The sequence below is a fragment of the Nomascus leucogenys genome, chromosome 4, assembly GCF_006542625.1.
Source record: "Nomascus leucogenys isolate Asia chromosome 4, Asia_NLE_v1, whole genome shotgun sequence".
In the NCBI taxonomy this organism is placed as follows: domain Eukaryota; kingdom Metazoa; phylum Chordata; class Mammalia; order Primates; family Hylobatidae; genus Nomascus; species Nomascus leucogenys.
The window spans coordinates 91,060,768-91,074,394 of NC_044384.1; the positions used below are offsets into that span (position 1 = coordinate 91,060,768).

General features: G+C 59.1%; 1 protein-coding gene across 4 annotated transcripts in view; it reads left to right on the forward strand.

Annotated features, from left to right (window-relative positions):
- Positions 1 to 13,627, forward strand: part of OSBPL5 (oxysterol binding protein like 5) — a 79,639-nt gene that overhangs the window by 29,674 nt on the left and 36,338 nt on the right. For 2 of the 4 annotated variants that reach the window (XM_030811442.1, XM_030811443.1), the window contains exons 2-5: positions 6,388 to 6,544; positions 8,977 to 9,059; positions 12,930 to 13,010; positions 13,251 to 13,352. In XM_030811442.1, the coding sequence (XP_030667302.1) occupies positions 6,409 to 6,544; positions 8,977 to 9,059; positions 12,930 to 13,010; positions 13,251 to 13,352 (402 nt within the window). In that variant the 5' untranslated portion in view covers positions 6,388 to 6,408. Of the gene's footprint in view, positions 1 to 6,387; positions 6,545 to 8,976; positions 9,060 to 12,929; positions 13,353 to 13,627 lie in introns of all 4 variants that reach the window. The other 2 variants (XM_030811440.1, XM_030811441.1) reach the window with 1 other exon arrangement.

Genomic DNA, 13,627 nt, shown 5'->3' on the forward strand with positions numbered 1-13,627 from the left:
GGGAGGGTGCTGGGGTCTCAGGAGAGGACGTGGAAGGGGCACTCATCCCTGCCTGCCTGGGCATCCACCTCCTTGCCCAGAGGAGGGCCTCAGGAGTGGCCTCTGCCTGGCTGCCACGGTTCTGGCTCTCTGTCCCACTTACTCTCTGGCCCTCCAGAAAGTTCCCTGGCCCTTAGCAGCTCCAGCGTCTCTCAAGCCCCCTTCCAGCCATGAGCGAATTCATGCTAGAGATGCAGAGTTGGCCCCTGTGTGTGCCACGCCCAACTGGGTCCAGAGGTGCATGAGTAGTCAAGGAAGTCAGCTGGGCCAGTGTCCCCTTAGCGGAAGCACAGCCCCACCCAGCACTGCCCAGCCCAACACAGCTCAATTCAGGGGAACCCACCCGAGCCAAAGCGAAGCACCGCCAGGGTGCACTTCAGGTCCAGAGAGACAGACGGGGGCAGTCAGCTGCTCCTGAGGACCAACAGCAGGGGAAAGGTTCCTGGACAAAGGGGCTGGGTCTCCAAGGAAGAAGGAGGAGCCCCCTGCAGAGGGCCAGGCAGAAGCAAAAGCCCAGCATGGGGGCTGGGGTGCAGAGAAAGGGGGGCCTTCCATGGGCCGAGCTTCTCCCACGTGCTCTCTCCAGCCTAGGGAACACGAGCGGGATTGTCAGCTCTCCCAGGCTGGTGGTTGGCCCTGCCCACGGGCCTGCACCCGGCACCCACACTTGCCCCTTCCCCACCCTCAGCCTAAGCCCCTCTCTGGGTCACAGGATCACCCCCACCCCACCCCCAAGTCCCAGCAGACCTCTGAGGAGACCCACTCACGCAGCTGAAGCCCAGCCCCTGTGGGCTCCCTGGCTTATCCCGCCACATGGCAGAGGAGGCTCCACTCAGAGCCCGTTCTTTTGGTGGACAGCGGGTCTCCACCCCAACTCAAGTCCAAAGTGTTCCCTTTTGGTGCCCCCCTCCCTCCTTTCCAAAAGGCCCAAAGAGGCACAAGGTCATGACTGAGAAGAGCTGGGTAGGGCACCCACCTGGGATGGGCCAGGGACCAGCAGGAGGAGGGGCTGGGGGGCCAGCCCTGCTCACCTTGAGCCTTCACAGGCTGGGGATTGGGCCTGGCTCACTCTGGACTAGGAAGAGTGGCCTCCACCCTGGTCACTAGGTCTGCCCAACAGCTGAACAAAACCTGGCACTCCCCCAGGCAAGGGGCATTTGGAGAATTGGTTCCTGGGGGCACAGGCGACCCCCCACGCTGGAAGTCGTGCCTGCTGGGTGGCCAGCAGACGGCTACAGTGGCAAACACAGGGCCCCTGGAGGAGAGCAGGAGGCCCTTCCTGTCCTGTCTGGTGACAGCAGGAGGCCCACGAGGCAACCCAGCACCTGATGTGACGTTGGAACAGGACATTTCCTTAGGCCCCCCCAGGAATGGAAGCTGCAGAAGAGGGTTGTGGCTGATTTGGACTTGGGGTCAGGTGGTGGCTTCCGGGCCCACCTGTCGTCTGCCTGTTTCTGAGCTCCAGGTCTGCACCCTTCCCTCCTTTGAGGCTTGGCCAGAGCTGGGCGCTGGGGACCACATACATCTAGTGACCCCCCACCCACCAAGCCCTGCCTTCTTCCCCAGTCACTCCCTGTTCCCTGGCCTCCTGGCCTGGCCTCCAGAGTGAGCCTCCTTAGGGGACCTTCGGGTCTTGGGACTGGGGCCCCACCAGGCAGAAACGTGACCTTTCAGACTGGAATTGCCCACACTTCCTCTTTGGCCCCAGGGACAGTCTCACCGTGGGAGGGGCACTCTGGGGCTCCTTCCTCCCAGGCCCCACAGCGTCCCCTCCTGCACTTGGACTTTAGAACTGTGGGGGCAGGGTGAGACCAAAGCTGGAGGTGGACACAGCACCATGCACAGTGGCGGAAAGGGTTTGGCAACTGCAGGCTGAGGCCCAGCTGTGTACAGATGGGTAGGGAGTCACTGGGGGCTCTGGGGGTGAAGGTGCTGCTGGTGTCAGGGACAGGCCAGCCCCCCAGGGCATGGAGGCCGCCGAGAGTGACCGCCACATCAACCTTGGGTGGCCTCAGGCAGGCAGAATCCTGAGGGCTGGGCCTAGAGGGTCCACCTGGAGTCCTTGGTGGCTGGAGCCTGCCCTGGGGCTTCCCCACAGCAGTGCAGGCCAGTGGCAATTACAGGCCTTTTGCATTTCCCAGCTTGAGTGGGATCCCAGGTCACTGCTGCCTCAGCCAGCGTGTCTGTTTCCTTGTCCACCCATCCTTCTTTCCCTCTCTCCCTCCCCTCATGGGGGGTTCCCATCACGGGCTGTGCTCCCTGGCGCTCCCAGCCTTCAGCTTCCACCGCAGTGGATGAAAGTCCTGCTAGCACCAAGAGGGCCTCATTCCTCAGCAGCTCACACCCTGCAGATGCCAACTCTCCGTTATTTCTTAGGCAACGCCTGGTGTGGCAGATGGCCAGGGGTTGGGAACCTCACTAGGGTTCCAGTGGAAACCAGCCCGAAACTAACCCCGCTCACCTCTCTGAGGACCCTGCCCTGACCTGGAGACCTCAGGAACAGTGGAGAGGCAGGCAGGCGCCCCACGCACCTCCACTGGGGAGTGCCTGCTGCACAACCACCCAGGGTCTCCACCCCTGAGCCGTGCAACACATGACAGGCAGCCTGTGTGAATCCAAACACATGGGAAGCACCTGCCGCATGTCCCTGCCTTGGCTGCTGGGACAGATCCACGATCAGACCCCGCCACCCCTCACCTGCGCTGCATCTGGTGGGAGAAGAGAGTGTGCAAAGAACAAAGAAGTGCAACGTGGAGCCCTCCAAGGACTCCCAGTGCTACGTGGAGAATCCGAATAGACTCCCAGAGTGGCCAAGCCTCCGGGAAGTCACATTGAAGCTGAGAGTGGAATTTGAGGAGGACTCGGCCATGTGGAGATGGTGGGCGGGTGCATTCAACAGGAATGGGAACATAAAGGGGCCAGTGTGGCTGGAGCAGAGTGGGCGACAGAGTGGGCTGGGGAATGGGGTGGTGGGGAGGGCTTGGGGAACAGGGATGAGATGAGACTGGATTTGTTCTAAATGCCATATGGAGCCACTGGGGAGACGTAGCCTTTAAAATGAACAAACACCTCCCCACCAGGTGACCATATGGGGGCACTCTGCAGGCACCTCTCAGCTGGAGGGCATCAGGAAGTCCACGGGATGGGGGGCTCCAGAAGGGCTCCACAGACCAGGATGCCTTGTGATGAGAGCTGCTGCCTACCCTGTCTGAGCAGGTCAGAGGTGGTCTGCAGGGCCCGGGGCACTGGACACTGGTCTGGGGTTGTTGGCACACAGAGTGATAGTCTCTGGTACACACCTGTATTGCATTTGGATTGGTGAGTGTCTGTTCCGTATCAGTGTTTCAGACATTATTTGAATACCACCTCAGATGTGTCTGAGTGTGAGGTGAATGGGAAGGAAGGTGGAATCAGGCTGGTCAGCTGACTGGCTGGAAAGCTTCATGGAGAGATAGAGGGGTGGCAGGTGGGTGGGTGGGTGGATGGATGGATGGATGGACAGGAGGATGGATGGATGCCTAAAAGGGAGGCAGGGTGGGTGGATGGGTGGATGGGTGGGTGGATGGATGGATGGATGGATGGATGGATAGGAGGATGGATAGGTGGTTTGGTGGGTGGGTGGGTGGATGGATGGATGGATGGAAGGATGGATGGATGGTTTGGTGGGTGGATGGATGAATGAATGGGTGAGTGGGTGGATGGATGGAGGGATGGATCAATGGATGGATGGATGGATTGATGGGAAGATGGTGGATGGAGGGATGGATGCCTGAGAGGATGGATGGATGGATAGGAGGATGGATGGATGAGTGGGTGGATGGATGGATAGATGAATGGGTGGGTGGGTGGGTGGATGGATGGATGGATGCCCGGGAGGATGGGTGGATGGATAGATGGATGGGAGGATGAATGGATGAGTGGGTGGATGGATGGATGGATGGATGGATGGATGGATGGATAGATGGGAGGATGGTAGATGAATGGATGGATGGATGAATGGATGGATGGATGGATGGATGGATGGATAAATGAATGGGTGGGTGGATGGATGGATGAATGGATGGATGGATGGATGGATGGATGGATGAATGAATGGGTGGGTGGATGGATGGATGGATGGATGGATGGATAGATGGGAGGATGGTAGATGGATGGATGGATGAATTGGTGGGTGGGTGGATGGATGGATGGATGGATGTCTGGAAGGGATGATGTATGTATGTATAGATGGAGGGACACAAGGGAGCAGAAGAGTGTGGTGTATAGATGAGTGGATGGTGGCGGTCACAGACTAAGAAGTCCCACTGGCTGTCATTGGTGCTGGGAGAAGGCATGTGGGGTGTCTGAGCAGAAAGGTACCAAGATCCCTATGCCCTCTGCACCTTGGCCCAGGTGGAACTGGAACAGACAGCCAGACAGGGCAGCTGAGGCTAGGTTGTGAGCCCCTCTCCCTGCCCCAGGAGGTTCCGAGTGAGGGAGACCTACCTGGGCATCACTGTCACCACACTGCCCGGGACATCCCAGGGCTCTCTGTGGGTCCTGAGAGCAGGATCGCTGCTCACTTACATTGGCTGCCCGGTGCCCAGCCCAGCCTGGGTGCTTGGAAAATCTCAGCTGGCTGAGTGAGTAAGCCCGGCCTCCGCTCAGCTGCTGGTTCCCAGCCTGAGCTGCACCTGGGCAAGTAGGACTTGTTTGTTGTGATTGACAAGTAGGGCCAGGACCTCCCACCCACCCGCTTCCCTGCGGCAGGTTGGCTGAGCCGAGCTGAGACACTGAGTGGGCAGACACTCAGTGGCTGGGTTTTAGGATCAGTTCCACCTGGCTCAAGGACGGGCATTGCTGATTGTTAGCTCTGTGACCTGGGCCAAAACGCCAGCCTCTCTGAAGCCAGTTTCCCTGTGTGTAAGATGGCCGAGGTCATGAGCCGAGCCAGGCGCCGGGTGAGGGAGGGGCTGGCCCAGCCTGGGTGCAGCCTTGGAGCCCCTCTGCACTCTGACTTCGGGACCGGGGGCACAGAGGGGGCTCTGGGGTGGTGGACAGAAGCCCCCAAGAGCACAGACACCCTGGGCCACCCAGCCCACTCCTGAAGCCACAGCAGGAAAGGCTCTGTGTGTCTGAGGCCCCCCCAGCAAAGCCCAGGGCCATGGGAGAAATCGAGGACTTTGTCCCGGGCTTGGCAGGATGCCACTGGCCTGTCCAGAGGCAGCAGGAAGCAGCCCCAGAAAATTGGGAAAGGAGGTAAATTGACCAGTAGTTTTTAAGGAGCTCGCCCTTGGGAAGTGGACACAAGATTAGAAGCTGGAGGGGATGCTCTGCCAACCCCTGTCAGGTCACGATTACAGGGTGAGGCCTTCCATTCCCTGAGCCATGATTTTCTCATCTGTAAAATGGGCTGAGACCCCTGTGGATTTGGCGCCGTCAACTTCAAGTGCCTGCAAAGGCGTGACTGCAATCAGTTATCCTCTGCTTGGCCCAGCACTACTAGGGGTAGGGCTGGTGGGGAGCCAGACAGAGGGGACCGCCTGTTGTCCTCTGTCCTTCCAGGGGAGGAGACAAGGAACCCGCTTCTGAACCCACAGGGGAAAGGCAGGTCTGCCAGTGGGCGGGGCTGGGAGAGCGAGGCAGGTGGGTGTCAGGGCCTGGCTGTGGGGCTCCCTCTTTTGTGAAGCAAGAAGGAAGCTCCCACTGGGAATGCAACGTCTTGGGCTGGGCGTGGACGCAGGTATGCCTGGCTATGAGCGCCCAGAGCTCCTTCTCTTGCTGGGGTGCACGTGGGTACAACTGAAACCGTTGGGGCACCCTAGCTTCAGGTGGGCTTAACCAGAGGTGCTCCTGGGACCCTTAGGTGGATGGCAGGCCAGGCTCCCGGACTGCCCAACACCGTGCCAGCCACTCCCTGGTGCTCAGGGGCCACCTGGCCTCACCCCTGTGTGTCTTCTCCATGGAAGCTCTAGACCCCTCCCCACCACAGAGTGCCGTCACGTGGGAGGGAAATGCGGGAGGGAAAACCTGTGTCTCCAAGTGGGTCTGCTTGGCTGCGGCCAGAGTCTCACAGAACCGGGGCGGGGGTTCTGAGAAGGACGTCTTCCGAGGGTGGTGACGAGCCTTTCTGACCAGGGCTCTGTCCAGCCCTCCTGCCAGGCGTGGAAAGGGCTGGCACCGGCCAAAGCCATTCGCCTGAGCTGGGCTGTCCTGGCCGACCACCCACCACCAGGGCCCAGGCCCTCCCCACCCTGCCTCAGAAGTCCCCTGAGAGGGGGATTTCTCAGCCAGGGGCACCCCACCACGTGGCTCTGAAGCCCCTTCCCGGGCGGTGACCTCCTGCTGCCCCTCCTTCCTTCCTTCCAGAAGCCCCCGAGCGCCCACAGCATGAAGGAGGAGGCCTTCCTTCGGCGCCGCTTCTCCCTGTGTCCGCCTTCCTCCACCCCTCAGAAAGTCGACCCCCGGAAGCTCACCCGGAACCTGCTCCTCGGCGGAGACAATGAGCTCTACCCATTCAGCCCAGGTAAGTGCCAGCCATGGGCAGGGCAACCTGGCCCTCAGCTTGGGCCCGGTGGGGTGACCCCAGACAGCCCTACCCCTCCGTGCCCCTTGAGGTCCACAGCTTCCATGCTGGCGGCTGTGCGGGTTTCATGATCAAACGATTTGTAGCTTGGTAGAGCACCAGGTAATACAGCTTCTTGGCTTGACCTGCGGGGCCAGGTGAAGCCCATCTGGTTGAGGAGGGGGCTCCCACAGCCCAGGCTTTGGGAGTTATGTAGTGCAGTCATCCCAAAACAGGCTCCAGGGACAGGTGGCCTGAGCCCCAGTCCTGGCAGGGTAACCCCAGGCCAGCTACTTGACCTCTCTAGGCCTCAGTGGACTGATCTGTAAAATGGGACAATATTGGTACCTATTCCCAGCTACACATGGGTCCTGGGCTCTGGGAGGGAACAGTTGGAACTAGGCCTGCCTTCATGCAATTGTGGATAAAGCACCCAGCACACAGACTCAGAACCTCTGCCCGCCAATGCTGCCACGCTCCAGGATCCTCCCTGGCACCTAACTCTTCACAACCCCTGCCCCAGCCAAAGCTGAGCTGTGACTGCTGTCCCCTAGAAAACCCAGCCCTTCCTCCCCTGTTCCCCTGAGAGTAGGAGGTAGGGGCGGGCACCTGCCTGGGAGGCCTTTCCCCAGCTCTGCACCCCGTCCTCCCACTGCCTGCTTTGGGGCTGAGGAAGTGGGAGCCCCAGCCCTGCCTGGCCATGATCATCTGTCCTGCACTGGGGGAAATGGGAGAGCATTGGGCGAACCCACCACCTAGGCTCGAGGGGCCTGTGGATGGTCACAGCCAAAGTCCCATCCAATAGATGGAAAAACAGAGTCCCAGTGTAGAGGTGGCCTTGCTGAAGGTCCTATGGCAGGCAGGGGCACTCGACACCCGGCAAGGTAAATCCCACACCTTTTATTATCTGCTGTCACGTTCACCCTGGCCGGAGCCTTAGAAGCACTTGCAGAGTCAGGGGTGGGGAGGGGAAGGGCCAGGTCTCAGCTGCTGGTCAGTTTCAGAGGGACTCGGACCGCCGAGCAACTGGCCCAGGCGGTGCAGAACACAGGCTGGGAAGGGCCTCTTCTGAGGAACAGAGGCGGCAGGTCCCAGGCAGGGGAGTGGGGTGGGTGTGGACAGGCTGCGAGGAGAAGGACCAGTGCTGACCTCCCCCTGCCCAGGGCGCCTGCTCCCTATCCCTTTGAGTGGTCCGAGGGCCCCAGCCTTTGAGTCCTCCCGGCCAGGAGGCAGCATCCACATGGGAAGTAGTTTGCTGGCGGCCACAGGCCAACCCCTAGAACCACATGAGAAAGCGCCAGAGGAAAGAGCGCTCGTGCTGGCCTCCCATCAGCACTCCGGATCAGGGGCGCAGCACTCTGCAGATGGGGAAATAGAGGCTCACGGGTGGGGGAGCAGCCACCGCCAGCCAGGGGCAGCGATGTTCTGTGACTGTGAGTGGCCACGGCCCAGGACCTTTGGACAGAACCACTTCCTCAAGTCACTGTCCTGGCTTTTCCGTTCTTCATCCCCATCCAGTCCCTGCCCAGGGCTGTCAAGGAAGGACGGCTGTAGACCCCAGGCCTTACAGCTGGTCTGTGGCGTCTGTCCACGCACCCAGCCTGCTGCTGGCCTGTTGCCTGTGGCTTTGGCAGGATGGTGCTCACTCCAGCCCCCAGCCCCTCCGAGTCTCAGTGCCAGGGACCGGGGCATTCAACCCTCACCCACCAGCCACAGGAAGCAGCGGGAGTGGCCCTGCTGGGCAGGCCTCAGGCCTCCCCTGCAGCCATCCCCTCCTTCCTCCTGTCCAGAAATCGTACCTTGGGAAACTGGCACCAAAGCAAACAGAGCCGGGGAAGGGGAGGTCATTTCCCCCAGGAGCAAACGCAGACACCTCAGGTCTCCCTCCCTCGCCTCTCCCTCCTTACCCAGCCTGCCAGGGTGGGATGGCGGACAGGACTGACCACCTCCCGGCACGAGCCCAGCACGCAGGGACCGGCAGCATCCAGCCAGAGGGATGCACAGTCCGGGGGCCCCAAACCTGCTGTGTGTCTTTGAGACTGGATGTCACATTCTTTGTCTGAAAACTGGGGACTCTGGCTTTAACAGACCCCAAATTGCACACCACAGCAGGCCCAGGATGCCGGTTCCCACCAGCTCCTGTCCCAGCTTCCTCCCTGTGGGTCCTGGAGGCCCTGCCAGATCTCCAGGCACACTCCTCCCACAGTGACGCTTGCTGGCATTTATTACACCCCTCAGGCAGTGTCCTGTTCCTGCCACCACCTCCGGCTGACTTCCTGCCCCTCCCAGGCCACCCGCACCCACCCCTCGCCTGCCTCACACCAGGCAGCCGGCCTGAGAAGCCCGGCCCCGCCCACCATGCCTGGGTCTTCACTCCCACTGCTCTCTTGCAGGGAAGGACATGGAGCCCAACGGCCCATCGCTGCCCAGGGATGAAGGGCCCCCGACCCCCAGCTCTGCCACGAAGGTGCCACCGGTAAGAGCCTGGGTATAGGAGTATCCATGAGCCAGAGCCTGGCTCTGGGGACAGCAGGAAATGGCTGGGGGAAAGGACAGCAGGGCATCCAGCTGAGCCTGCCGTTCCAGCCTGTTCTGGGGAAACAGCTCCCAATCCTAGACTGTGCTGCTCCAGGAGGGCTGCTGGTGGATATTTGGGCTGTTTTCACCATATAGCTGTCATGAAAAAGGCTTCTGTGAACATGTGTGCACGTGTATTTGAGTATCAGTTTTCAGTTCTCTCGGGTATAAACCTAGAGTAATTGGAATTGCTAGGTCACATGGTAATTCCAGGATAACACAGAACTCTCAAAATTCTCTGTTTAACTTTTGGAGGAACTGCCAAACTCCTTTCCCAGCAGCTGCACCATCTTACATGGCCACCCACAGTGCACAAGGGCTCCAGTTCCTCACATCCTCACCAACGCTTGCTATTTTCTGATTTGTTGTTTTCTTTTTTCTTTTCTTTCTTTTTTTTTGAAACGGAGTCTCCCTCTGTCACCCAGGCTGGAGTGTGGTGGCACGATCTCGACTCACTGCCAGCTCTGCCTCCTGAGTTCATGCCATTCTCCTGCCTCAGCCTCCCGAGTAGCTGGGACTACAGGTGCCCACCACCACACCCGGCTAATTTTCTGTATTTTTTAGTAGAAACGGGGTTTCACCGTGTTAGCCAGGATGGTCTCGATCTCCTGACCTCATGATCCACCCGCCTCGGCCTCCCAAAGTGCTGGGATTGCAGGCGTGATTTGTTCTTTTTTGCATTATTTTTATAGCTATCCTTGTGGGTATGAAGTAGCATCTCACTGCGGCTTCGGTTTGCATCTCTAATGACTGATAACACTGAACATCTTCATGTACCCGTTGGCCATTTGTATGTCCTGTTCGGAGAAATGTCTATTCCAGTTATTTGTCCATTTTTGGAATGGGTTGTTTGCCTTTTTGTTGCTGAGCTGCAAGAGTTCTTTATGCATTTTGGATACTAGGTCCTTATCCGATACATGATTTGCGACTACTTCCTCCCATTCCGTAGGTTGTTCTAAATTATATTTTTAAGGAATTTTCATAGGTTGCAAAGTTCTGGTCAGCCTGAAGTTCACAGTTCTGAGCAGCACTTCTCATCTCTCAGGTGCCTCCTTGTGGCACTGTGTGCTGATGCACAGTAGCACTGAGGAGTGAGCAGAGGACCTGGCGTGCCTGGATGGGGTACCCACCTGGCCTGCAGGAGGGAGGAGTGGGCAGGCACTCTCTGCAGTGCTGGGGCTGCAGGGGCTGCAGTGACCAGACACAAGGGTCCTGCCCAGTTGGAGAGCAGGGGTTGCAAGTGCTCCATCCCATGCTCCCCAGTCTTGCCTCTCTCTTCCCCTGTTGCCTCAAATACGCACAGCTCCATTCAGCTGCATCTAGTGGGAAGCTGGGCAGAGGGGAATTGGCAGCAGGTTCATGCGTCCATCCATCCATCCATCCATCCATCCATCCATCCATCCATCCATTCGAGATGCTTGCTAAGCCCCCAGCTGCCGGTGTGAATGGGCAGTAGGATAGAACCCTCCCCTGGTGGGAGCCATAGACAATCATCAGTTCACCACAGAAACGGCTCTGTGGCTGTATTGCAAAAGTCCTGGGCGGGCCGAGGGTGGTGTGTGTCACCAGAACCTGTGCCAGCAGGGACATGAGCTGTCCTGCTTCTGGGGAAGCAGCTCAGGGAGCCTGAGAAAGAAAGGAGCAGGGGCTACCCAGCCACAGGGAAAAGCATTCCAGGCTGGGAACAGCATGTGCCAAGGTAACTAAGGGTATTGTGAACAAGACCCTGGCTCAGGGGACTCCCAAGAGGGCAACTTAGGACACCTCTGCCAGCCTGGGTCCCTGGAGGCCTGTCAACTGGCCAGGGTCCGGCACATGCCTCGTCACTCAGATCTGCCTCCTCCTTATCACTTATCATCAGCCCAAAGACTGCTTCCAAGTCAGAGCCCCCCAGGCACCCCATCTTGTGCCCTTTTCTCCTTGTGATCCTGAATGCTCTTACTTGGCTAAGAAAGTACCACACTGGAGCGACACTGCCTGGGTTCAGTCCCAGCTCGGCTCCTTATTAGCTGTGTGACCTTGGGCAGGTTTCTGAACCTCTCTGTGCATAGGCTCTTCCTCTGCACAATGCTGATAATAACAACGATGATCTGAGCTGTGGGATCTAATGTGCTTACATCCATGCACAGAACTGCAGAACTGAAGCACTCACCTGACCCCTGGCTCCTCCCGCCTCTACGTGCTGGTGGCTGGTCTGTCTCTCCCTGAAAGAGCCGGACACTGGCATCTTTACTTTCTAACCTCAGTGCCTAAGGCCAAGCCTGGTGCCCAGTGCTGTCAGGACCGCCAGTCGGTGGAACGGTTCCATGCCCTGCCCCTTACTAGCTCTTCACCTCTCTGTGCCTTGATTTCCCAGGCACAGAAATAAAATAGGGACAATAACTGGCCCCACCTCATGCATGGCTGGAGAATGATGGGGATGAATACAGGCAGCACCCGAACAGGACCTGGTGCCCCAGCAGACAAAGCTTTAGCTCTGTACTTAGCACCATCATGATTGGGGTGGGGGCAGTCCCCAGCGCCCAGGGCTTCTAGCCAGGAGGAGGCCTGAGGGAGGATTTCCTCGCCCTGGAGGCTCCGCTAGAAAGCACCCACACACGCCCAGCCAGAGCAGGGCAGGGCGGGCACGCTTTCTCTGGAAAAGGCCAGACGGCATTTAGGCCCCGCCGCAGCGCAGGCTCCGTTCCAGGTACTCAGCGCAGCTATCCAAGCGCGAGAACAGCTACAGACAACGCCTGCCGGATCGCCTGGCCGTGTGCCAAGAAAACTTTATTTATGGACTCCTCATTTGAATTTCATATAATTTTCACATCTCACAAATTATTCTTGTGATTTTTTTTCAACTGATTAAAACTGTGGAAGCTGTTCTTAGCTTGCAGACCACGCGGAAGGAGGCAGCAGGCAGGATTCGGGTCATAGTTTGCTGTCCCCAGCCTGCAGGCTTTAGACCTGGTTCTGTGTCCCAATTCGCCCCCTACCCTGCCTCAGGTTCCCCATCTGTAGAAAAACCGTGGCCCCCTTCTGCCTCCGAGATACTGGGACTGCCGCCCTGGGCCCGTGCAGTCAGCCACGTGCTGGGCTCAGGTTCAGGCCTGGACAGTGACCTCTGCCCACGGCTCCCAGGGGATGGGGTGGGTACCCCCACTGCACACCCCCCACCAGTACATTGGCCCTACCCAGAGCTGGGCACATGCAATGGCCAAGGAGCAGCCATGCTGGGTACCGTGTGGGGAAGACAAGGCAGGGAAGCTGTTCTTTTGGGTGGATGCAGGGCTGGTCCCCAGAGACCCAGGCTGAGTGCTTGTTGCCACCATCTTGTGGCCGCCATCGAGCTCCTCTTCTGCGAACTCCACCCTCTGGCACCCTGACTGCCTTCCTCAGCGGCCTCCCAGTGTCCCCTCAAAGAGGGCTGTCCCTCAGGGCTCAGTCAGACCCGTGAGAAGTCAGCCCTGAACCCTGATGTCCTCACATTTCCCTCCTTCCCGACCGCCCTGCCCCATCCCAGCATATGCTCGGGGGGAGGATGGGTCCCCTCCTGTCACTGGCGTGTGCCCAGTGGAGGGGCTCTCGTCAGCCATCCTTTTTCTTCCATCCCCCCATGGCAGCCCTGGAAGTGCTGGTGGTGGGGATGGAGGGTGCCAGGTGGGAAACAAGTGGAGCGCCCTTCTCTGACCTCTGCCCCTCATATCCTTGGCATCAGGCCAACCTGGGCTCCTAGCCCTGGGCCGGCTCCTGTGCCCTGTCCCCCATACCCACCTCTCTCTTGTAGGCAGAGTACAGGCTGTGCAACGGGTCAGACAAGGAATGTGTGTCCCCCACCACCAGGGTGACCAAGAAGGAGACTCTCAAGGTGAGCCCGGGCCTGGGGAGGGTGCAGCCGTGTCATTGTCAGACCAACGACCACCTGAGCCAGGGAGGTCACCCTCCCCGCCTGTCAAAAGGAGGGGGACAAACCGCACCTGGTTGCCTCCATGCCCCCTACTTCCTTTCCTGCCCCTGCCCCTGGACCCACCCCTGGGCTGGACGATGGGAGGAGCTGGGGCAGCTCAGCACCTTCTCCCATGACCCACCGCGGGTGCCCCGGGCCCAGGCACAGAAGGAGAACTACCGGCAGGAGAAGAAGCGCGCCACACGGCAGCTGCTCAGCGCTCTGACAGACCCCAGCGTGGTCATCATGGCCGACAGCCTGAAGGTAGGTGATGCCCGGCCTCTGGCCACCCAGGACACGGGTCAGCGTGCTGCTGCCATAACAAAGGGCCACAAACCAGGTGGCCTGAAACGACGGAAATTCACTTCCCTGCATCCAGCCGTATCACTGCAGCCTCTGCTCTGTCCTCATGAGGTCTTTCCTTATCCACCTGTCTCTCCCCCTTTTTATAAGGACACTGGTGGAAGGAATTAGGGCCACCTTACTCCATTGTAGCCCCATCTTCACCTGATTATGTCTGCAGAGACCTCATTACCAAA